The following is a 24,425-nucleotide window of genomic DNA, read 5'->3' as shown; positions in this document are numbered from 1 at the left end:
TGAATTTCTTTGATTGTGGAACATTATTTCGTAAAGATATTACTGTCACGTTGTTGGATGGATATAAGGGTCGCTACAAATTAAGAAAAATTCTTTAATGGTTAACAATCAGTTAAGTGGGAACAGGGCAAGCTTATGACTATTGCTTGTAATGCTCAAAAGACCTATGCAAATCACTTTTAGCCAATTATACTACTGTAGATGAATGAAGCATACAGACCTTAATTAAGAAAGTGAAGAGAATATTTGGCGGTGTATAGTTTTACTAGTGATCTTTCACTTAAAACAGAGCTGAATATCAGAAAACGATCCCTGGAGCATATTCTAATCTGCTATGATCTAGTGTCATTATTTCACATCAATACACATCTATTTTTAAGCCTTTCAATCATGATACACTAGTGAGGTTTATTTCCTTTCTCAATTCAAATTTTACTACTATGTAATGATGGATGGTACTGATTGGTTGATAAATTATTCAGGAATGAAGACTATAATTTGGAGCATCACAAATGCTCATATGCCACGCTCACAGGTTTAGATATTTTTACTTCAATTGTAGAATCTTATCAGATTTTTGTATTGAGATTGGGATTTCATCTTTTCATGTAGGTTTCATCATCATCATATGGTGTTCAACAGCAAATGCAGGCCTCCCCATCAACTAATGTGTCCCTTCCTCAAACATTTAAAGGGATGCGGGAAGATGAGGTATTTCAAGTTGTATTTTCTTTTGGTTTCTTGTCTTTATCTTGATTTTTTGTTGAAATAGATTAGGAAGGCAACTGGGGTTCTGAAGAGCGGAGTTCACTGTTTGGCACTGTACAAGGAAAAGGATGATGAAAGGGAAATGTTACAGCATTTCTCACAGATTCTAGCTATAATGGAACCTAGAGACCTCATGGATATATTTTCCCTATGCATGCCAGAACTTTTTGAGTGCATGATAACCAACACTCAGTTGCTTCACATATTTTCTACGCTCTTGCAAACTCATAAAGTGCTTCGCCCCTTCATGGATGTTTTAATTCATTTCCTTGTTAATAGCAAACTTGATGCTCTAAAGCAACCAGATACCCCAGCAGCTAAGCTTGTTTTGCAACTCTTCCGTTTTTTGTTTATGGCTGCTGCAAAAGCTCCTGCAGATAGTGAACACATACTTCAGCCACATATACCTCCCATAATTGAAGTTTGTATGAAGAATGCTACTGAAGTTGACAAACCTCTTGGCTATATGCATCTTCTTCGTTATATTTTTCGGTCAATGAATGGTGCAAAGTTTGATACCCTTCTACGAGATCTTATTCCATCTTTGCAACCTTGCCTAAATATGTTGCTATTGATGCTTGAAGGACCTACTGGTGAGGACATGAGGGATCTTATCTTGGAACTCTGCTTAACCTTACCTGCACGTTTAAGTTCTTTGCTTCCGCACATTCCTCGTCTTATGAAACCTCTTGTTCTTGCTCTGAAAGGAAGTGATGATCTTGTAAGTTTAGGTCTCCGGACTCTTGAATTCTGGATTGACAGTCTGAATCCTGATTTCTTGGAGCCTATCATGGCAAATGTTCTGTCAGAGGTTATACTTGCTTTGTGGTCTCACTTGAGGCCCCTACCTTATCCGTGGGGGACAAAAGCCTTACAACTTCTTGGTAAATTAGGTGGTAGAAATAGGCGTTTTCTTAGAGAACCTCTCGCTCTTGAGTGCAAAGAGAATCCTGAACATGGGCTTCGTCTGATTCTTACATTTGAGCCTTCTACACCATTTTTGGTACCCTTAGATCGGTGCATATATCTTGCTGTGGCCGCTGTTACACAAAATAATGGTGGCATGGAAGCATTTTATAGGAAGGAGGCTCTGAAATTCGTTAGAGCATGTTTAGCATCACTTCTCAATTTTCGTGGAAATGTACCAGGCGAGGGAGTGTCTGCTGGTCTTCTTGGAACCCAAATGGTTTCTTCAGTGGATCCTTCTAGGCGTCGTGCTGAGACTTCAGAGATGAAGGTTAGTTTGAAGTTTCTTGCGAAGTTCTTTAATTTTTTTTTTTATCATTTTAATCTACTTCTATATTCTTTAAAATTTAGGGAATTCTCATTCTTTATAACAATGAAAAGGAGTTGAGGGTTTATTTTGAATGAACTATTCCTTCTATATCATTTGTTGATGTTATAATGCTAATTAATGAAAGTGTGAAAAGAATAAATTCTAAGCGTGAATTGTGGATAGATACTTTACAAACTCAAGGTTTGTATTTAAATAGAATAAAAGTTGTATAAGATGTCATTTCAATAAAAAGCTAAGAATCAAATGAATAGTAATAAAATTAAAATGAGTGGACATGAAATTTGTGTAAGAGTTGCATACATCCTGGAACTTTAAATCACAAGGAAATTTTGATAAATATATTGTCTATAACATAAAAAATGAATGGTTGGAATGGAATTAGCTTTAAAAATCTTGATTATTGTGTGTCCTTTAGTCTATTTTTTTTATAAAACAACATGATCCATCCTATAAATGTAACAAAGATATGGATATTAAGATGAATATGTGGAGTTATAAAAAAGAAGACAAACATTACTATTTTGAAACAATCGTGTAGATCAACATGTTATAAAATGAGAAGACTTAAGATTGCACGAGCATGTTCAAAAATTGATCAAAGTTGTGGGTGATTAGAGGTGGCAATAGATCAGGCCCCTTTTGGCTCGTGAAGATTTGTGTGAGGTTGGTTGGGTTCAACTTGGTCAATTCGGGCGGTACCAGCATAACCTAAATTACCCAAGGTTTGGCCCCAACATTAGCCTTGGCCTATCAGATCCAATATTTGATTTTTTAAAAAATTATTAAACAATTAATAAAATCTAAAAAATAAAAATACTATTCAAAATGTGTTTTTAAATACTATTAGAAATATTTAATTTTAATAACTAATATTAGTGTTTTTATAGAAATATATGGTGGGTCAGACTCCCGTCCATTGGTTATGTAGGCCTCGGCTTGCAAGCCACGACTTCTATCTTAGTACGAGCATTGGATTAGTGTTGGGCCTGCTACAACCCCTTTTGTCTAAGTTTTGCCAAGCGCAATCCAACAATCCAATCTGTGTTGGGCCACTAGTGACCCAACCCAAATGATAGTTGACATTGATGGAGATAAAAAAAAATCTTTTAATATAGTTTAAAATGACTTATTGATAGTGATAAAATGTTGCATGGAAATGGAGGGATAATTATTGCTAAAATTTCATTCAAATTATATTCAATGGAGTACTAGAGGATTAACCTTAGCTTGACATTGATGAATTCTATGGATTTTCTGATATTGTTTTTTAATGAGATTTTTGTTCTCTTGAGTACCTTAAGCCAAAATAAATTAAGAGTTAAGAATATGCTCCTTGCTTTTCCTTGTGATTAACTGTATATTGTGTCCTCTAATATCAATTATCCAACGACTAAGTACTCTTCAACTTTAGGTTGATCTTGGTGTGAAGACAAAGACTCAGCTTATGGCTGAGAAATCTATCTTTAAGACGTTACTTACAACAATTGTCGCTGCTAGTGCTGATCCTGAGCTCCAAGATGAAAAAAATGAATTTCTCAGTAATATTTGTCGTCATTTCGCGCTGCTTTTTCATGTGGAAAGCTCTTCATCCAATTTGTCTGTGATGCCGGGGCAGCATGTTGGTTCCATGATATCATCAAGCAGTAGCATGAATTCCAGATCAAGAGTTAGTAATTCCAATCTCAAGGAGTTGGATCCTCTAATCTTTTTGGACGCATTAGTGGAAGTTCTTGCTAGTGAAAACAGGCTGCACGCCAAGGCTGCTCTAAATGCCTTAAATGTGTTTGCTGAAACACTTCTTTATCTTGCATGCGCCAAGCATAATGGCATACTAAATTCAAGAGGTGGTCCTGGTACTCCAATGATGGTCTCAAGTCCATCCTTGAATCCTGTGTATTCACCACCTCCAAGTGTTCGAGTACCTGTGTTTGAGCAACTTTTGCCACGCCTTTTGCATTGTTGTTATGGAAGTACTTGGCAAGCTCAAGTTGGAGGTGTCATGGGACTTGGGTCTTTAGTTGGCAAAGTCTCTGTTGAGACTTTATGCATTTTCCAAGTGAAAATAGTGCGGGGCCTTATATATGTTCTGAAAAGGTTGCCAGTTCATGCTAATAAAGAGCAGGAAGAGACAAGCCAGGCCCTCACCCAAGTTCTACGTGCAGTAAATAATGTTGACGAAGCAAATAATGACAACCGCCGACAGAGTTTCCAGGGAGTGGTTGAATTTCTTGCCTTGGAGCTTTTCAACCCAAATGCATCTATTGTTGTTAGAAAGACTGTGCAGTCATGCTTGGCTCTTTTAGCTAGCAGGACTGGCAGTGAGGTTTCAGAGTTGCTTGAGCCTCTTTATCCACCTCTTCTTCAGCCTCTAATAATAAGGCCACTTCGTACCAAAAATGTTGAGCAACAGGTTGTGTACTTGTCGCTAGCTAAAATATTTTATTGTTTGACTTAATCGTATTGATTTCTTACCTCCTCTGATAGGTTGGAACAGTTTCTGCTTTGAACTTTTGCCTTGCATTAAGACCTCCTCTTCTCAAATTAACCCCAGAATTAGTGAACTTTTTGCAAGAAGCATTGCAAATCGCTGAGGCTGATGAGACTGTGTGGGTTGCAAAACCTATGAACCCTAAGGTAGTCACCACATTAAACAAGCTCCGTAAAGCATGCATTGAGCTTCTTTGCACTGCAATGGCTTGGGCAGATCTCAAAACTCCTAATCATACAGAGTTGCGTGCTAAAATCATTACTATGTTTTTTAAGTCTCTGACTTGTCGGACGCTGGAGATTGTCTCTGTTGCAAAGGAAGGGCTTCGTCAGGTACTTCAACTCTAATCACCATATTGACATTTTAGTTAAGTGATTTTAAATTGATTCTTTTCAAGAAAAGGAAATCTATGTTTATTCTGATTGTATGGGGTCATAATGTTGCCTCTGCAAACTTTGGTTTTAGGTTGTTCAACAACAAAGATTGCCTAAGGAACTTCTTCAGGGCAGCTTGAGACCTATATTGGTTAATTTGGCACATACAAAAAGTCTTACTATGCCTTTATTACAAGGTCTAGCCCGCCTTCTCGAACTTCTGTCGAATTGGTTCAATATCCAGTTGGGTGTCAAGTTATTGGATCACTTAAGGAAATGGCTTGAACCAGAGAAGCTTGCTCAAACTCAGAAGTCCTGGAAAGCTGGAGATGAGCCAAAGGTTGCAGCAGGTACTCTTATGATTTGTAGTTATTGGTATTTCTCGCACTCTGATCTGGCTTGATTAACTACAAAATTTCGATTTTGCAGCCATGATTGAGCTCTTCCATCTCCTCCCTCAGGCCGCAGGGAAATTCCTAGATGAACTTGTAACTATAATTGTTGATTTGGAAGGAGCACTTCCTCCAGGGCAATTTTATAGTGAAATTAACAGTCCATATCGGCTCCCTCTTGCCAAATATTTGAACCGTTATGCAACAGATGCTGTGGATTATTTCCTTGACAAATTAAGCAATCCGAAATATTTCAGAAGGTTAGCAGATGCTGGTACAATTAATATAGTTTAAGATGTTTTTTTCTTAACAAATTTTAGCAGATGATAAACTCCTGATCAGATCTTTTCTTTTAGGTTTATGTATATAATCTGTTCAGATATTGGACAACCTTTAAGAGAAGAACTTGCTAAGTTACCACATAAGATACTTGGGAATGCTTTTCCCCAATTTATTCAGCATTCAGATGGGACTATTACTCAATCTTCAACCACTTCAATTACCAATGAAGGTCTTACTTCAGACAGTTCTACTAATCCATCTTTACCTGTATACTCCGATGGTTATTTTCATGGATTGGAGCTTATTTCGACTCTAGTCAAGTTGATGCCAGATTGGCTGCATGCAAATCGGATTGTATTCGATACATTACTCCTTGTTTGGAAGTCACCAGCAAGGATTGCTCGTTTGCAAAATGAACAAGTTTTGAGCTTACTCCAGGTTGGTTTTATTGCTTATTAATTAATGCTGCAAGACATGCTAACTTTCTTGTGTTAAATGAAGAGTGCTGTTTCAAAATCGTTTGATTCCTCATATGACAAAGTTATGGTACACTTTTTTGGGGGAAGATCTTGTACATCATGGCTGGTTGATGTACATGTTAATTTCCTAAAGTAGATTTCGATATGGTTGCAACTGCTTATTGCATATGAACTTACCTCTCATTTAACTTTTCACTTCTGTTAAAAATATAGGTCCAGTGGAAAATTCGTTTTTATTTCCTAAGTTTATCTCTGATCCCCTATTCTGTTTTTCCTTCTGCTTCCAATACTGGTGCAAATGGTAACAGCACTTAGTGCCTCAGTATAATTAAAGTTCATTAGTAGAATTCTTGGCTTTTATTCCATTCTGGTAGGTCTCTAAAGGATCTTTTGACTGTGTTTGATTCATGATGCTCTTTTCAGCTTATATGATTTTCTTCTAGTTGCAATGTCTATTCAATTGTAGATTTATGGTGTACCTTGACTTCACTTAACTATACTAATCTTGGGAATTAGTATTCTTGATATTGAAGATGGTCAACTCCATCTTTGAGACACAGCGCCATGGAGCTTGTGTTTTCTATTTATCACATCCTAGAGTCATGGTAGTCGTGCAACTTGTCTTTGTTTTTATAATATTTAAGGACATCAGTCTTCTTGATCTGCAGGTAAAGGAAAGCAAGCAGCTTGTAAAGTGTTTTCTGAATTACTTGAGGCATGATAAATCTGAAGTTGGTGTACTCTTTGATATGCTGTCAATTTTCTTATTTCGAACTCGCATTGACTATACCTTTTTGAAGGAATTTTATATAATTGAGGTAAGCAAATCCATTTGTCCATTTTGGCATGTAGAACACTACTTGGAGGGGATGTTCTAACCAATTGTTGCAATTGCAAACTAGGTGGCAGAAGGTTATGCTCCCAACTTAAAGAAAGCGATTCTTCTGCATTTCTTGAATGTCTTCCAGTCAAAACAATTTGGTCAAGATCACCTTGTCATTGCTATGCAAATTCTCATCCTTCCAATGTTGGCACACTCTTTTCAAAATGGTCACAGTTGGGAAATTGTGGACCAGTCAATAATAAAAACCATTGTCGATAAACTTCTTGACCCTCCGGAGGAGGTGACAATTTCATGTGTTTGCTCATTTTTTATTAGGCTCATTTTCTATTGATCAATGCTAATTTTAGATTGATTTTCATTTCTGAGGATATTTAACCTGCAGATTAGTGCTGAATATGATGAGCCTTTGAGGATAGAACTTCTACAGCTTGCTACATTGCTGTTGAAGTATCTACAGAATGAACTTGTTCAACATCGCAAAGAGCTTATAAAATTTGGTTGGAATCATCTTAAGCGTGAGGATAATTCCAGCAAACAATGGGCATTTGTGAATGTATGCCACTTCCTAGAAGCCTATCAAGCTCCTGAAAAAATTATCCTTCAGGTCGAATTCTTTTGTCCTTACCATAGTCATCAAAGTTCTATTATTTGCGTTCTCTGTTTTATAAGCTAAATTTAAGTGGAGTATGTTTTGTTTTTTTTTACAATTTAGAAAAGTTGCAATTCTGAAGCTATAGTTGGAGCTTTGGATTTGTTATCAATAGACCTAGGGTTCAGATCTAGAGGTCTTATTCCATGTTCTTGTCTATTAGATTGTTTGAATGTATTCAGGGAGGTGTATTGTTGGTTTAGTAAGTTGGCTGGATCCAAATATGAATGAAACTAAATAAATTGGTCCCCCCTTTCTTAGTCAAGTCTAAGTTAATTCCTCTAAGTTCAGTTTTAATTTTGCACTGGTTAACATGGAACACTCCAAAGATGCTCATGCATAACTTAATTGTATGCCATGTAGGATTAGTGGTGACAGAAAAAAGATACAGGTAAGTTTCTCCCAGAATTGGATATATAACTCTCCATTACCACTTCTCTTTAGTGCTTGTGTTATCTTGATGACAGTTGCATGATAATTTAAAATCATTGTTTAATGTGATAAAATATGCAATAAAAGAGCCATTATTTGTCAATTCAACTGGTAATTTGGCTTGAATGGCTTTCATTCAATGCCACCTTAAATGAGGAATCACATATAAAGAGTTTTTATCGTACTATATCATTCAATATATTTTACCTTTGTTGCTTTTATGACAACTATGTTTTAGTTTTGTTTTATGATCACATCATATCATCTGTAACTTAAACATATTTTGTATAAGCTAAACCACTGTTCTGAGCATCCACTAACTGAAACTTTCTTCTATCAGGTTTTCATTGCCTTGCTGCGAACTTGTCAACCAGAAAATAAGCTTCTAGTTAAACAAGCCCTTGACATACTAATGCCTGCACTTCCTCGGAGGCTACCACCAGGAGAAAGTCGTGTACCAATCTGGATTCGTTATACCAAGAAAATACTTGTTGAAGAAGGTCATTCAATTCCTAATATGATACACATCTTTCAGCTGATTGTTCGGCATGCGGATCTCTTTTATAGTTGCCGAGCACAATTTGTTCCTCAGATGGTAAACTCCTTAAGTCGGCTAGGTCTGCCATTTAACAGTCCTCCTGAAAACAGACGCCTTGCTATTGAACTTGCTGGCTTAGTTGTCGCTTGGGAAAGGCAAAGACAAAATGAAATGAAAGTTGTGCCAGGTTCCGAGGGTTATAACCAGACAGGTGAATCATTGAATGCTGTTGCTGTAGTTGCTGACTCAAAGTGCTCATCAGATACTTCTGTATTTCCTGATGACATAAGCAAGCGAGTGAAGGTTGAACCAGGACTCCAGTCTCTTTATGTTGTGTCACCTGGTGGAGCATCAATACCAAGCATTGAGACACCTGGAACTGCTGGCCAATCTGATGAAGAGTATAAACCAAATGCAGCAATGGAAGAAATGATAATTACATTTCTTATTAGGGTGAGGGTATTATCTATTTTCTCTCCGTGCCTAATATGCTCCAATTCTTTAAAGTTTTGATACCTTTAAAATTTTGAGTTCATGCTTCGATACAGGGAACATCTGACCTGGTTCATATATTTTGTTTTTGCACTTTTTTGTAATAATTTTCCTGTTCTATGACTTGCCCATCATGCATATATCGTTATGTACTTTTGCCCTCACGGCCTGGCGCAGATGGTTCCTGTAGGGGTGCTGCTACCAATAGACCTGGGGTCGATTCTCAGTGGGTGTGGAATGCCCCGCTGGTTGCCTCACCACCTGCAGGCGCTACTGTTGCTGGGTGAAGCCTCCGTGATTTATCCCCCCCTTCTAGGAAGTGCGGAGCCGCGCTGGTGATGATTTCACTTTTTGCTACCAATTATGTACTTGTTATCCACCACCATTATACTTTTCATGTCACATTGCTGAAGAACTCCTTATGGTTTTAACCATCATTCTGATCTTGGCTTGTCATTCCATTCTAGAGATTCTCCTAATTTTCAGTCTAGACAAGTCCATTCTAGCATTACTCTATTCTTGTGTACCAGGACACTTTTGCTTATATTACATCTTTTGCAAAAAGACCAAACTATTGACAATTCTGCTTTTTTGCACAATTTAAGCAGTATGCAAAGATATCCTTGCAGTGACTTTAATATTTAAGCTCCAAAATTAGTTCAAGGTGCTGTATGACCATTGATAATGATCCTTTTCTTTCTAAAGTTTCCTCATTTTGCTTCTTTTATTTTGGTGAGAGATTATATATGTAGTCATTGGTCTATAAGAGATATTCTTTCTATCACATGCAGAGCATTGCTTTTTTTTATTGAATTTGCTTTTGGTTCTAGTGGCTTTTCTGGTATATAATTTATCTGAATGGTGATTAGTTATTTATAGTAAACATATTGATTATTAGTCAACAAACACATGAATATTTTTAACAACCTTCATGCATGATTTCAGTTGTCATTTTCTATTAAATATCTTCTTTTTATTTTAATGGGAGATTTCTGTTGTCCCCAGTGTTGCATATTAGCACATTGTAGCAACTCTTTTCTCACATATGCTTGCTTGGATAGAAACAAAAAGAAATAATTTGTATCTAAAAACAAATGCATTATATTTTGGGTTGATTTACTATCTAAATCTATTTATCTCTAGTTGAAGAATTGATAAATCTTTTGGAGCAGGTGCACTATAATATTTTGTGATCCAACTAATTCCAATGTAGCCTTACTATGTATATGATAAATGGATATGTAAGATTGAGAATATGATTGTTTTTTATTTATAATATGAGGTTGTATTAATAGTATGATGTGATAGGATACCTTTAATATATTACATTATTGGTAATCCATTGTTGCTGCAGAACATGTCTACTACAGCTGCCCTCATTTCTAACCTCAGTTTCTCATCTTTTTCTCCAAATAGGTTGCTTTGGTGATAGAATCTAAGGATAAAGAATCAACTTCTATGTATAAACAAACTCTGGAGTTACTGACTCAAGCTTTGGAGGTGTGGCCAAATGCAAATGTTAAGTTCAACTATCTAGAAAAGTTGCTTGGACAACTTCCACCTCCACAGGCTCCTCAATCCAAAGACCCAGCAACAGCTCTTGCACAGGGTCTTGATGTCATGAACAAGGTCTTGGAGAAGCAGCCACGGTTATTCATTCGCAACAACATAAATCACATCTCACAGGTATCCCATTACTTATATTTAATTAAATGAAACTTGTTAGAAGTGCTAAACTGTTTCAATTTCTGTCTTACAGATATTGGAGCCTTGCTTCAACACTAAAACATTAGATGTTGGAAAATCTCTTTGTTCCTTGCTCAAAATGGTATTTACTACCTTTTCACTTGAAGCAGCTGGTACACCACAGGAAGTGAAGTTACTATATCAAAGGGCTGGAGAGCTTGTACAGAAACATCTAGCAGCAGTCACAGCTCCTCAAATATCTCTGGAGACTAGCAATGCTAACTCAATGATTACTTTTGCTCTCCTTGTTGTTAAGACTTTGACTGAAGTTCAGAAGAACTTTATTGATCCATTCATTCCTATGCTGCTTCGTGTACTTCAGCGTTTAGCACGAGATATGGGAAGCTCTTCTGGTTCGCATATCAGACAAGTACGTAATTGCATAGAAAATAAAGATTTAGTTGACTCTGTTTTTGTGGTATTCCATGTTCATTTTTCTATTTCCTGAGACTCATAGATGTAACATCTGAAGAGTCATTGTGCTGCTGCTTAGCTTCTGTAGATATTACAATAGAAAGCAAAGAGGTTTAGGCTATCAAATGATGTTAGATTGGGCTCATTACTTGATGAGAAGTGCTACATTCCTTGAGCATGTGATAATCCGTTGGATCAAGCATGAATTGATTAGAGTTGATCATACTGATGCTGATCAAAAGAACAATGTGGCCTACATTGCAGGGACAACGGGCAGATGTTGATCCATTAATCAATGCACGCTCAGCAGCCGACTCATCTTTTGCCATTTCAAACATAAAATGTCTCTTGAACCTTGTAACTGAAAGAGTCATGCAGTCACATGAGTGTAAAAGGCTAATATGTCAAATTCTGCAAACTCTGCTTTCTGAGAAGGCTACAGATTTTGGTGTGCTTTTGTGTGTCCTTGACACGGTAAAGGTGTGGATTGAAGATGATTACAAATATTCCTCCTCCGGCGCATCAAGTTCTGCTCTAACTCAAAAGGAGATAGTTTCCTATATGCAAAAGCTATCATTAGTTGAACGGAAAAACTTTCCTACAGCTTCACAAGAAGAATGGGATGGAAAATATTTACAACTTCTCTATGAACTTTGTGCAGACTCGAACAAGTATTAACTTAGAATTTCTTCTCGTCCATATATATTTTGCCTTTATTGTTGCCTAATCTTTTTGACTCTTAGCAGGTATCCTTTGCTTCTTTGCCAGGAAGTGTTCCAGAAGGTCGAAAGGCAGTTTATGTTGGGTCTAAGAGCAAAAGATCCTGTAGTTAGACAAAGATTTTTCATGCTGTATCATGAATCACTTCCTAAAACTCTATTTAGCAGATTGCATTTTATCATCCAAAATCAGGACTGGGAAGCTGCAAGTGATGTTTTTTGGCTAAAACAGGGCCTTGACCTTCTGTTGGCTATCTTAGTAGAGAAAGAGCCCATCATGCTAGCACCAAATTCAGCACGTGTGCCACCAGTAATGGCATCAGGAAGTTTTCCTGAGATGTATAATGTCCAGCACGCATCTGATTTGTCAGATTGTACAGATGGAGATTCCCTTACTTTTGACTCTCTTGTGTCTAGACATGCACATTTTTTGTCTGAAATGTGTAGACTTCAGGTTTGTTTTCCCTTTGGAACTTTGTGTTTTTGCAACTTTGTTTGCTATGTTCTTACCTTCAACTTTGTAAATCTTTGGATCCTGATTCTATATTTATTTCATCCATAACTTTCTTTGTTTAGGTGGGTGATCTTGTCGTCCCGCTGAGAGAACTGTCTTTTGCGGATGCTAATGTTGCATATCACATGTGGGTTTTAATATTCCCCATTGTCTGGGTGACTTTACAGAAAGATGAACAAGTTGCACTTGCCAAACCAATGATAACTTTGTTGTCAAAGGATTACCACAAAAAGCAGCAAGGTAGTAGACCTAATGTTGTGCAAGCCCTACTTGAGGGGCTGCATCTGAGCCACCCACAACCAAGGATGCCGAGTGAGCTTATCAAATATATTGGAAAAACTTACAATGCTTGGCATATTTCACTAGCTTTATTAGAGAGTCATGTCATGCTGCTCATGAATGAGGCTAAATGTTCTGAATCACTGGCAGAGCTATATCGACTTCTTAATGAAGAAGATATGAGGTGTGGATTGTGGAAAAGAAGATCAATTACTTCTGAAACAAGAGCAGGATTATCACTGGTTCAACATGGTTATTGGCAGCGGGCACAAAATCTTTTTCATCAGGCAATGATCAAAGCAACACAAGGTACATACAACAACATTGTTCCTAAGGCAGAGATGTGTCTTTGGGAAGAGCAATGGCTTTCCTGTGCTAATCAGTTAAGTCAATGGGATGCCTTGGCTGATTTTGGCAAGAGTATAGAAAATTATGAAATTCTTCTTGATTGCCTGTGGAAGGTTCCTGACTGGACTTATTTAAAGGAGAGTGTGATTTCTAAGGCTCAAGTAGAGGAGACCCCTAAGTATCGTCTAGTTCAAGCCTTTTTTTCTCTTCATGACATGAATGCTAGTGGTGCCAGTGAAGCTGAAAACATCGTGGCCAAAGGAGTTGACCTTGCATTGGAGCAATGGTGGCAGTTGCCTGAATTTTCTGTTCAGTCTCGAACACCTCTGCTGCAGCAGTTTCAGCAATTAGTAGAGGTTCAAGAATCTGCAAGAATACTTTTGGACATTGCAAATGGGAACAAACAACCCTCGGGAAGTTCAGGTGGCAATATAAGCAATATGTATGGTGAGCTCAAAGATATCCTTGAGACTTGGAGACTGCGCACGCCTAATGAATGGGATAACATGTCTGTTTGGTATGAACTACTGCAATGGAGAAATGAGATGTATAATGTTGTGATAGATGCATTCAAAGACTATCCTCAGACCAATCCACAACATCATCTTGGTTATCGTGATAAAGCTTGGAATGTTAATAAACTTGCTCATGTAGCTCGTAAGCAAGGGCTTTATGATGTATGTGTAACAATCCTGGACAAGATGTACGGTCATTCTACAATGGAAGTGCAGGTAATTTTTGCTAATGTATTATGATATTCCATACTTATCTCTTTTAGTGTCAAACTCTCTTTGTTTAATTTTTCAGGAGGCATTTGTCAAGATAAGAGAGCAAGCAAAGGCTTACTTGGAAATGAGAGGAGAATTAATCAGTGGCCTTAATTTGATCAATAATACTAATCTTGAATATTTTCCTGTAAAACACAAAGCAGAAATATTTCGCATCAAAGGTGATTTCTTATTAAAAATGAATGACTCTGAGAATGCTAATCTTGCATATTCCAATGCCATAAGTCTATTTAAGCATTTGCCGAAAGGATGGATTAGTTGGGGAAACTACTGTGACATGGTATGTCAAGTTTGTGCTTTGATCTAGGCATAGATATTGTGAGAAGTGTTACAGTCTTTCCTCTTTCAGGTTTACAAGGAGACACGTGATGAGTTGTGGTTAGAGTATGCTGTGAGCTGCTTCTTTCAAGGCATAAAATATGGTGTTTCCAATTCGAGCAGCCATGTGGCACGTGTTCTATACCTTCTTAGTTTTGATACACCAAATGAATCTGTTGGGAAGGTATTGGATAAGTACTTGGACCAGTTACCACATTGGGTTTGGCTTTCTTGGGTACCACAACTTTTGCTTTCTTTACAAAGAAATGAAGCTCCTCATTGCAAGCTAGTTCTTATGAAAGTTGCTCAATTTTATCCTCAGGTCAATCTCAAATAAAGTGCACATTTTTGAAATTATTGATATTTTTCATTGATAAGATACCTTCTTTGAAATTTTGTTTTGAAATCTTTCTCAGGCCTTGTATTACTGGTTACGCACCTATCTAATGGAACGCCGTGATGTTGCTAATAAATCTGATTATGGAAGGCTACAATTAGCTCAGCAGCGTATGCAACAAGCTGCAATAGCAAATAATGCTGGTTCACAAAGCCTAGTTGATGGACATCAACGAGGGACCTCTCATCTCAGTGTTACTTCAGAAAGTCAGACACATCAAGGTTCTCAGTCTGTTGCTAGTGTTGGTTCACATGATGGTGTAAATTTTCAAGGACAAGAATCTGAAAGATCTGGAACTATGGACGGTAATGCCAATAGTGTGCAGGAACAAACTCCACAAAATCCAACTGCTGCTGAAGGTGCTCATATTCTTTTAAGGCGCAATGGTGGACTTAGTTGGGTGGCTTCTGTTGCAAGTGCTTTTGATGCGGCAAAAGATATAATGGAGACTCTTAGAAACAAACATCAAAACTTAGCCAATGAATTAGAGGTAAGGTTTAACTCTATAATCATTCTCAAAGACCTTCATTTTTCTTCCATCTTTTATTTACCAAAGTACATCACATCTGCACATGCTGTGAGGTCAAAGGGTGTTAACTAGAATGACTCGGTGACAGTTGGAATCTTTTCTAGCTTTGCATGTAATTTTGATCCATTTTGCATGTAGGATTATATTTGAATCATAATTTGAAGGATGACACCCTATTTGACTGTAAATTCTGTACATTATAGTTTAAGGAATTTGAAGAAAGAAATAAAAAAAAAATCATTAGAAATCAGATCTAGCCCATTAAAGAAATGCAGGCAATTGAAAATGAAACCCAATGCATCATAAACATCACAAAAAGAAGAATCTTATACTGGAGAGAAATTGAGAGGTTGAGGTGTGACATAGAAAAGTTCTTGTAGTTCTTTTTCAGCCTTTGCACCATCATATAATCATCTCCCTCCAATCATCTTTGTTCTCAAGTGTTTTTTTTTCTTTCATTGTTCTCTTTTTATCAAGGAAACAACAACTAAGCCTTATTCCACTAAAGTAAGGTTGATTATATGAATCATCCTATTTAAACTTAAATTTCATATATTCTGTCTTTACTCTACTAAACTTAAAACTTTTAATTCCCAATATCTCCCACCATGATTCGAGCTTAGCATTTCCTCTTTCAAGAGTCTTATCGACCAAAACAATATCTGTAAACAATATGCATTGTATGGACGTGTCTAGTGAGTTCATTCATAATTAATGTAAAAAGATATGGACTTAGAGCTGATCTTTGTAATCCTACTTTTATAAGAAATGGTTCGGTTAATTCATTCGGAATCTTCACTCTTCTCATTATATAATCGTACATATTCTTAATTATCTCAATATGTGTTGTCACCATCTGTCTTTCGTAAAATTGTTCACATAATTTTTCTCGGAATTATATCATAAGTTTTTCTAGTCAATGAATATCATATGCAAGTCTTATTTTTTTTGATATTTTCAATTAATTGTATAAGATGTATAGTTTATATTGTTGACTTTTTAGACATGAATCCAAATTAATTTTTGGTCACTTTGATCCCCTTAATCTTTTTTATCTCATTTTTACTTTCAAAGTTTCATATTTTTGCTGTAAACTTTTGGAACATTTGCAACTAGTGTACTTATTCCATTATGACAAGCAACAAGTTTTTTGGGAATCATTATACACTTCCTTCAAGATAAATGTTTTGAAACGTTAGAGAGGTGTTTTGAGGTGGTTTTATAAGTCTATGTTACTAGATTAAATAGGTTGGACAATTTGATTTGGAGTATTCTGATTATTGCATTTCTATTTGTTCAGGTTTTACTATCTGAAATTGGTTCAAGATTTGTGCCGCTTCCTGAAGAGCGGCTACTAGCAGTTGTTAATGCATTGCTTCATCGTTGTTACAAGTATCCTACAGCAACAACTGGCGAGGTGCCACAATCTTTGAAAAAGGAGCTTTCTGGTGTTTGCAGAGCCTGTTTCTCAACAGATGCTGTGAACAAGCATGTTGAATTTGTAAGAGAGTATAAACTGGAATTTGAGCGAGATCTTGATCCAGAGCGAGCAGCAACCTTTCCTGCTACTCTCTCTGAATTAACAGAACGTTTGAAGCATTGGAAGAATATTCTTCAGAGTAATGTTGAAGACAGGTTTCCTGCTGTCTTGAAACTTGAAGAAGAAAGTAAAGTATTGCATGATTACCATGTTGTTGATGTAGAAATGCCGGGACAGTATTTCACTGACCAGGTCCGTGTAAATTTGTTAAGATTACAATTGAATATTTTTCTTTTGATTGATTGTTAACTCTGTTTGCGGTGTATATTTAATTATTGTTCTGTTACAGGAAGTTTCACCTGATCATACAGTTAAGTTAGACAGGGTTGGGGCAGATATCCCAATTGTGCGGAGGCATGGAAGCAGCTGCCGCCGCTTGACGCTAATAGGATCCGATGGTTCCCAACGCCATTTCATTGTTCAGACATCATTGACTCCAAATGCTAAGAGTGATGAGCGTATGGTTCAGATATTTCGTGTACTTAACAGGATGTTTGATAACCACAAGGAATCAAGGCGCCGTCATCTAGCTATTCATACCCCAATAATAATACCTGTTTGGTCACAGGTGAAACAACATTTTCTGCGCTTCATTTTGTTTATTTGCATGAACAATTACTCTTGTGCGCATGTTCGATCAGTTCACATGTTTTGCAAAATTTTCTTGCTTCATCTTGTATGCAAACAAGTTGTTGATATATGTACCAGAACTGATTGTTGCTTTTCAGGTACGAATGGTGGAAGATGACTTGATGTATAGTACATTTCTTGAGGTCTATGAGATTAATTGTGCACGCCATAATAGGGAGGCTGATATCCCCATTACTTTATTTAAGGAACATCTTAACCAAGCCATTTCGGGGCAGGTCACACCTGAAGCAGTTCTAGAGTTGCGCTTACAGGCATATAATGAAATTACAAAAAATGTGGTGAATGATAACATATTTTCTCAATACATGTACAAGACTCTCCCAAGTGGCAATCATTTTTGGACATTCAAGAAACAATTTGCTGTCCAACTGGCACTCTCTTGCTTTATATCATACATGTTACAGATTGGGGGCAGGTCTCCCAATAAGATTCTATTTGCTAAAAATACTGGCAAGATATTTCAAACGGATTTTCATCCTGGTAAGATCTTTTTGTCATCTTGACTTAATTGAAATGATTAACCTTAAACTTTTGTTTGAACTGATCTCCTTTCCTCTTCATGACATGGAAGCTTATGATGTGAATGGAATGATCGAGTTCAATGAGCCAGTACCCTTCAGACTGACAAGAAATATGCAAGCTTTCTTCTCTCAGTTTGGGGTGGAGGGTCTCATTGTATCTGCAATTTGTGCAGCTGCTCAGTCAGTAATCTCATCAAAGGTGATGGAATTCGCTTTGAGCACTTATACCGTCATAGATATGTGATCAGCTTTGACTCTATAATATGTTAATTTTCAATGTGCAGCAAAGCCAACATATATGGCATCACCTTGCTATGTTTTTTAGAGATGAGCTTCTTTCTTGGTCATGGCGAAGGCCCTTAGGAACTCCACCTGCCACAATTGGTGCAGGAGGGATCAACCCACTGGACTTCGAGCAGAAAGTGGCGACCAATGTTGAGAATGTTGTTTCACGTATTAAATCAATAGCACCACAATGTTTTCCTGAAGAGGTATATAACTTTTAAGCCTGTCATTCGATTCTTATGATTGAATTTGTTCTTTAGCTTTTGACCTAAACATTATGACATTATTTGACGGTGCACTCTTGTTTAGGATGACAATACAACTGACCTGCCACAGTCTGTACAAAGAGGTGTGGCCGATCTAGTCGAAGCAGCCTTGGAACCGAGGAATCTTTGCATGATGGATCCAACATGGCACCCATGGTTCTAACTTCTCACTCTGATTTTTCTAATTTGCGACAACATCAGTAGGCGAGCCAAATTTGTAGGTAATGGGCAACATGATATTATTTTGTAAATATTTTATCCAGAACGTTTCATGGTAGGTCAAGTTGTTCTCTTCCAAAAATTTTAGATTTCTTTTTCTTCATCTGTATATAAGCTATACAGAAGCATCGTTCCCTAATTCTTTTCCCTCTGGTTTGCCTGTCCACTTTACAACTGTTATCTATAAGCAATTGTGATAGTCAATTTATATACCTTTATTTGTTTTGTTACATTGAATCCAGAGATCAACTCAAGGATGCATTTTATGCGCCCCCGCAGTTTATATTCTAGCATTTAAAAAATTGCCAACTGAATGTATATATTTTGATAAGGCTGTAAGTGAATTATGGATTGGTGAATAAGTTTGTTGTTTGATTTGGTAAGATTTTATTTATATTTATTTAATATATATAAAAGTTAATTAAATAAATAAATTTAAATAATTTATTAGTTCATTTTAATCTGGCTTGATTGTCATAAAGAATGCTCTAAATGTCATAAAGAATGCTGCTTATTAAAAAAAAGTAATAAAAGAATAGTGATAATCAGAAGCCAATGTATGCTCATTATGATGCTTAGTTCTTATATGTTTTCTACTATCTATTACTTCTCTCTCGTCTAACATAAGCATAGGAGGGCTTTCATCGCACTTGACGTTTTATGTAGGAAATATGAGGCTTTTTGCGAAGGATTGGATGAAATTAAAGGAAGGTCACATGTCAACAACTTCTAGTGATGGTGTTTGATATTCATTAGGTGTAATCTTGCAACTTATTTCTATCTAGAACCATAGTAATGATACAAGAGTGACTTAGGAAAGAAAAATACTTATATTGAGCTGAGTGTATTGTCATACTCGAGTGGTCGGGCGAGCAGAATAACTCGTAGCTACAATACTCGGTTGCTACAATACTTGGGCATTACAATGCTCGGGATGCTATAGTGCTCTGCTACAATAGTGCTTGGGATGCTATAGTACTCGACTATTGCGATGCTTGTGATGCTATAGTATTTGATTGTTGTGGTGCTCGGGATGCTATAATTCTCGAGATGCTGTAGTATTTGGACGCTACAATACTTGAGATGCTACAGTGCTCGACTGCTATAATACTTGGAATGCTATAATACTCGAGTGCTATGGTACTCTGCTACTACAGTGCTCGAAATGATATAGTATTCGGTGCTACAATACTGTGAGGCTCAATTTGGTGTGAACAAGGCTCAATTTGGTGTGAACATATCTGATATGGTTATTTTCTTACCAAATTATTCTTTCATATTTTTACTATACGAGGTTGTGGGTATGCTCTCAACATGGTAATTGAATGCCATTACTTCTTATGTGTTTGTGACCCTTACCAAGTTAAAGTCGTGGAAGAATTGTTATAGTGGGAGGTCTAGACCTTCTTGATGGAGGAAATAGAGTTTTTTAGGCTATTGTTGGCTAAGCATATTTGGATGATATTTTTTAAAGGATTGTATCCTAGGAACGACTTCGGTAGGGGGCGGTTCAACTAGATGTGACGAATTGAGTGCAATCGGATCAGAATGTGAAGGTATCTATTGAGTTGGGGGAGGGTGTGGAGATATGATGTCTATGGTGCTGAGGGAAAGATGATGAGGTGTGATATCTGTGGTGTTGAGGACAAGATGAAGAGGTGTGATATCTATTGAGTCGAGGGGAGGATGTGAAAGTATTCAAAAGCTCAACTCCTGAATTGACAGTCTTCCGAGTCCTTGACTCAGTTGCGCATTTATAAGCCCAAACTGAGTCGACAACCTAAACCTGAACTGAGTCGGTAACCTTTCGAGTTCTTGATTTGATTGCACATTTACAAGTCTGAACTGAGTTGGTAGCCTAAGCCCGAATTGCGTCGGCAACCTTCTAGGGGTGACTAATGAATGCACGACCATTTGGATTCTATAGTCATACTTTGGTTTATAACGCACCGTCTGATTCTTGCGAAAGCTGACTAATGATACTTCGTAATAATTTGTGATTGTCAGGGATGAGCCGGTTGATTTAAGTCCATATGGATGCGCTCGAAAATTGGGTTCGGAGTCGTATAATGCTCGGGTTCAGAGTTCGTAAGGCGCTTGGGAAATCAAGTTCGGAGTTCATAAGGTGCTTGGGAAATCGGGCTTAAAATTCGAAGGTGTTGGAGGTTGAAGATAGAACCATGAAGTGCTCGAGAAGCATGTCTAGATCTAGAGAGTGTTCGGGAAGCGGATGCAGAACTGAATAATATTCCGAAAAGAGAAGTGTAAGTTTGATTTGGTGTAGGGAGTAATAAAAATAATTAATAATGGTTATTATGGGTGAAGTTTCAGATGACCATTTCTAAACGGAATGAGGATAATGATGATGATCGGCAATCATTGCAAAAGAAGGATTTAAATGTAAATATGCTCTAAATGTCATAAAGAATGTCATTACATAAAAAATTTATAAAAAAAGGTGATAATCAAAAGTCAAGATATGCTTATTATCATGCTCATTTTTCTCACATTTTCTTCTATATTTTTTTATATTCATTTGTTACCATTCTATTATTCTTAGCTTCTATCGTCTGACTTAAGTATCGGAGAACCCTCGTCGGGACTAAATTGGTATCTTTTGACTTCATGTTACTTTTGAATAGAGATATCCTCTTATTGTGATACACTAACAGAAGTAGTATCCGACCATCAACATCCAAGGAGTACTCGACGGGGAGCCTTTTAGTCAAGCTTCACATATACTGTGAGCTGTTCGTTAGCATCAGTAGGGAAATCAGTTGTTTACACCAACAATCAACAAATGTTAAAGCACCTAACATATTAAGTGAAATACTCATTCGAAGATTGATTTACTTCATCCGCCTTTGTTGTTCTATGTGAACTACACCACCTAAGTGATTGAACCTGTCTTTGTCCTTTTACGTGAACTATATAGCACCTGACAGGTTAAGTGAATCCTCATTCACAGTTTGATCTACTTCATCATCAACTGTCTTTGATTCTTCTATGTGGATTATCTCAAATGAGTTCAAGGAAACTAATTCGTTGTGCTGAACTGTTGCTTGTCTGAATTGTTTTTTCATCCAAGAATAGTTGATCAGCCACAATTCTTCCTGCAGGCTGAAGGAGGTACACCAGAAATGTCCTAAAGAAATGGATGCCTATGCTGGCTGCATGTACTACTACACCAATGAGTTTGACTTGTGTCGCGAAGAACAGGAAGCATTTGAGAAAGCTTTCCCAATATCCAAGTAATCCTTCAGCTTGCCTTTTGTCATCTTTTTATTTATTAAGACCTTGAGGTCCTCTGTTGGGTTTTGCCGCATAAGAAATCACTGGCACGAAAGTGCTAGTTCACCTGACCTTTTTATTTGAATCATATTTCTTCTATAATTTGGCTCCGTTGTAACCAACTCGGTTATGTCCCGGAGACCTTTAAATCATATTTCGTTTGAACTAATGTTGGTCAAGATACCTTCCTTATTAGCTTAGTGAATAAGCCCGCAGGACACGCAGTGTTTCAATTTATCGTTGATCCATCACATTAGTCAACATCTCTTACTTTCTACTGCATGGAGACTATTTTATGCTTGATTTACTTGGTTGAGAGAAAAAAATAGTTAGGAAGTGAAATAATTTAAGTTAACATCTCTATTTAATTCATCATGCGATTAAATGGAAAAAAATTGCACCTATTTTACTGTTGTATTAAGGGATGAGTAACCTCCAGGGCATAGTTGAGTTAATTACGATGGATAAATTTGTTGAAGTGGACAAGGATCAAATCTCGACGAAGCTGAGGCAATGCTTTCCTCTGTTATGGTAACTTCTCGATTTACTTTCTCATAGATGATCGTGGGATTGACCATGTGAGGCTTTTGGAGTGGGGGATTTTATTTTTTGCTGAAGTATTAAGGGATGAGTAAATTTTATTTATGTATTTTTTGTTGGATCTAGACTGAAATTTTATATATATATATATATATATATATATATATATATATATATATATAATAAAATAGAGAAAATATTGAATTGAACTGAGATAAAATATAGAAAATATAAATAAAATACTCATTTTATTTCACTTTATGGCAAACATTATCATGTTTAATAATGACTTTGTGTTTTCATTGAATATCTTTGTTATTCTGGAGAAAAAGTTTCTGGTAATTATACAGATCTCTGAGAAAGAAAAAAAAAGAAAAAAAATGAGTATTTTGCTGATCGCATGGGCATTTAAATACGTTTGCCGATCTAAAATTACTATTTCAAATTTTTAAATGCTTTTATATATGCACTTAATATTTAATTTTGAATCCAAAACAATTCTAAAGTTTTTTTTGGCAATACTAATTTAACTTTTAATGATGAATGCCTTGGTTAACAAGCATTTTTTTAAAAAAAATAAGTATAGAATAAATAACCAAATATTGATACTTTACAAATGCGTTTTCTAAATGAATTTGAATGATGCCTCTTATTTCAAATATAAAGAATTATTGAATTTTTTGAATGGATTAAGATAAAATGTCAAAATAAGGCTCTATCATATTTTAAAGTTATAATTGCTATAATAGAATAAAATTATTTTAATTTAGTCAAAATAATATAAAATATGCTATATTAAAATTTGTTTTATTAACTCGATTAATATTATTCGAATTTGATCAACAGTTGAAGTGATTTTGATAAATTAAATCAATTTTAATTAGTATAATAGTGTTTCATGTGTAATTATTTTGATTAAGTTGATTTAGAAAGAAATTATTTATAAAGATGCTTGATGGAATGGTTTACTAACTAAGAAACATCATTATACTTAAAATTATACATAACTTGAGTATTTACCCTTGAAAATTTAACTGAATGGATTTATGCTCGAATTCCTCTTTCCTTTCTGAATTTTCTTTTGGCGAATATATATAAGTGATACGGATGATGTGAGTGATGTAGTTTTTCCATGGACGAAGGTCAAGAGTCTGTGGATAGTCAAGGTCCTAGATAAGTCAACATGGATCCAACTACATTGGATTTAGTTAGCCAACGCCTTAGGCTCATACCGTACTAGGGAAGTCACGTGGGCTCGGCCCTGGCCCCCTCAAGTGGGCCTCCAATACCACTTCAGGTGTCTCGTCTTGGCCATATTCGTCTCGACCATACTCGTCTCGGTCAGTCTCATCTCGCCCAGTCCTGTCTCGACCATTCTCGTCCTGGGCACGTCCCTCTCGGACATGCCTCGTTTCAGCCACTCCACCTTGTTCCATCCCATCCACGGTTTCTGTCTCAGGTCTTTGACGTACCGACACATTACATAACCAACTAGAGAAGGTGATTATTCTTATAGGCAAGCACTCGTGTGAGAATGTACCAGTAGGAGAATGTTCCAGTGGCAGTTGTAGATTCGGTTCCCTTCAATACCTTTCCTTTTACATATTAGGCCAGGAGGAGTACCAGGTTGTCAGACTAGGTCCCCTTTGATACCCCTTTTCTGTGCATAAGGTCAAAGAGAATGCAAAGCTGTCAGACTTGATTCCCCTCAGTGCCTCTTTTTTCTGCACATAAGGCCAAAAGAGAATAATGACCGGTGGGATTCCTCTTTGCCGCAGGTGGCTAGAAAGACGTCACCCTACACAATGTAGAAGAACCCAGTGTCGGTTATAAAATGATTAGTCTATCATCATGTTCGAGGTTCAATCCCGAAAAACTCTACTAATACTACTTTCTTTCTAACCTTACACTGTTTCCATTGGAATCTTAATTTAAGCGTCGGAGTGGTTTGCTGGTATTCCTTGACACCAGCCTAACTTTGAAGTGTGTCTCAGGTTTGGATCAGCGCTTATCTCTTCACTCCAT

General features: G+C 36.7%; 1 protein-coding gene across 3 annotated transcripts in view; it reads left to right on the top strand.

The window, feature by feature from the left end:
- LOC141828947 (uncharacterized) overlaps positions 1-21,775 on the top strand; it is a 48,200-nt gene extending 26,425 nt beyond the window's left edge. For 2 of the 3 annotated variants that reach the window (XM_074716336.1, XM_074716337.1), the window contains 26 exons: positions 483-535; positions 613-711; positions 773-2,005; positions 3,477-4,475; positions 4,550-4,885; positions 5,019-5,277; positions 5,357-5,579; positions 5,676-6,039; positions 6,749-6,898; positions 6,983-7,204; positions 7,307-7,528; positions 8,346-8,996; positions 10,452-10,721; positions 10,795-11,151; positions 11,460-11,866; positions 11,942-12,368; positions 12,491-13,786; positions 13,863-14,123; positions 14,193-14,483; positions 14,578-15,048; positions 16,388-16,819; positions 16,917-17,195; positions 17,356-17,758; positions 17,850-17,998; positions 18,084-18,290; positions 18,394-18,794. In XM_074716336.1, coding sequence (XP_074572437.1) covers positions 483-535; positions 613-711; positions 773-2,005; positions 3,477-4,475; positions 4,550-4,885; positions 5,019-5,277; positions 5,357-5,579; positions 5,676-6,039; positions 6,749-6,898; positions 6,983-7,204; positions 7,307-7,528; positions 8,346-8,996; positions 10,452-10,721; positions 10,795-11,151; positions 11,460-11,866; positions 11,942-12,368; positions 12,491-13,786; positions 13,863-14,123; positions 14,193-14,483; positions 14,578-15,048; positions 16,388-16,819; positions 16,917-17,195; positions 17,356-17,758; positions 17,850-17,998; positions 18,084-18,290; positions 18,394-18,513 — 10,181 coding nt within the window. In that variant the 3' untranslated portion in view covers positions 18,514-18,794. Of the gene's footprint in view, positions 1-482; positions 536-612; positions 712-772; positions 2,006-3,476; positions 4,476-4,549; positions 4,886-5,018; positions 5,278-5,356; positions 5,580-5,675; positions 6,040-6,748; positions 6,899-6,982; positions 7,205-7,306; positions 7,529-8,345; positions 8,997-10,451; positions 10,722-10,794; positions 11,152-11,459; positions 11,867-11,941; positions 12,369-12,490; positions 13,787-13,862; positions 14,124-14,192; positions 14,484-14,577; positions 15,049-16,387; positions 16,820-16,916; positions 17,196-17,355; positions 17,759-17,849; positions 17,999-18,083; positions 18,291-18,393; positions 18,795-21,688 lie in introns of those variants that run through there. The other variant, XR_012601859.1, reaches the window with a different exon arrangement.
- Positions 21,776-24,425: the final 2,650 nt, after the last annotated feature.

This window comes from Curcuma longa, chromosome 5, assembly GCF_044706935.1.
Source record: "Curcuma longa cultivar G26 ecotype Majalengka, Jawa Barat chromosome 5, ITB_CL_G26_1.1, whole genome shotgun sequence".
Lineage (NCBI taxonomy): Eukaryota > Viridiplantae > Streptophyta > Magnoliopsida > Zingiberales > Zingiberaceae > Curcuma > Curcuma longa.
Note: the sequence above shows the minus strand (reverse complement) of the source record. Positions and strands in the feature narration are given on the sequence as shown.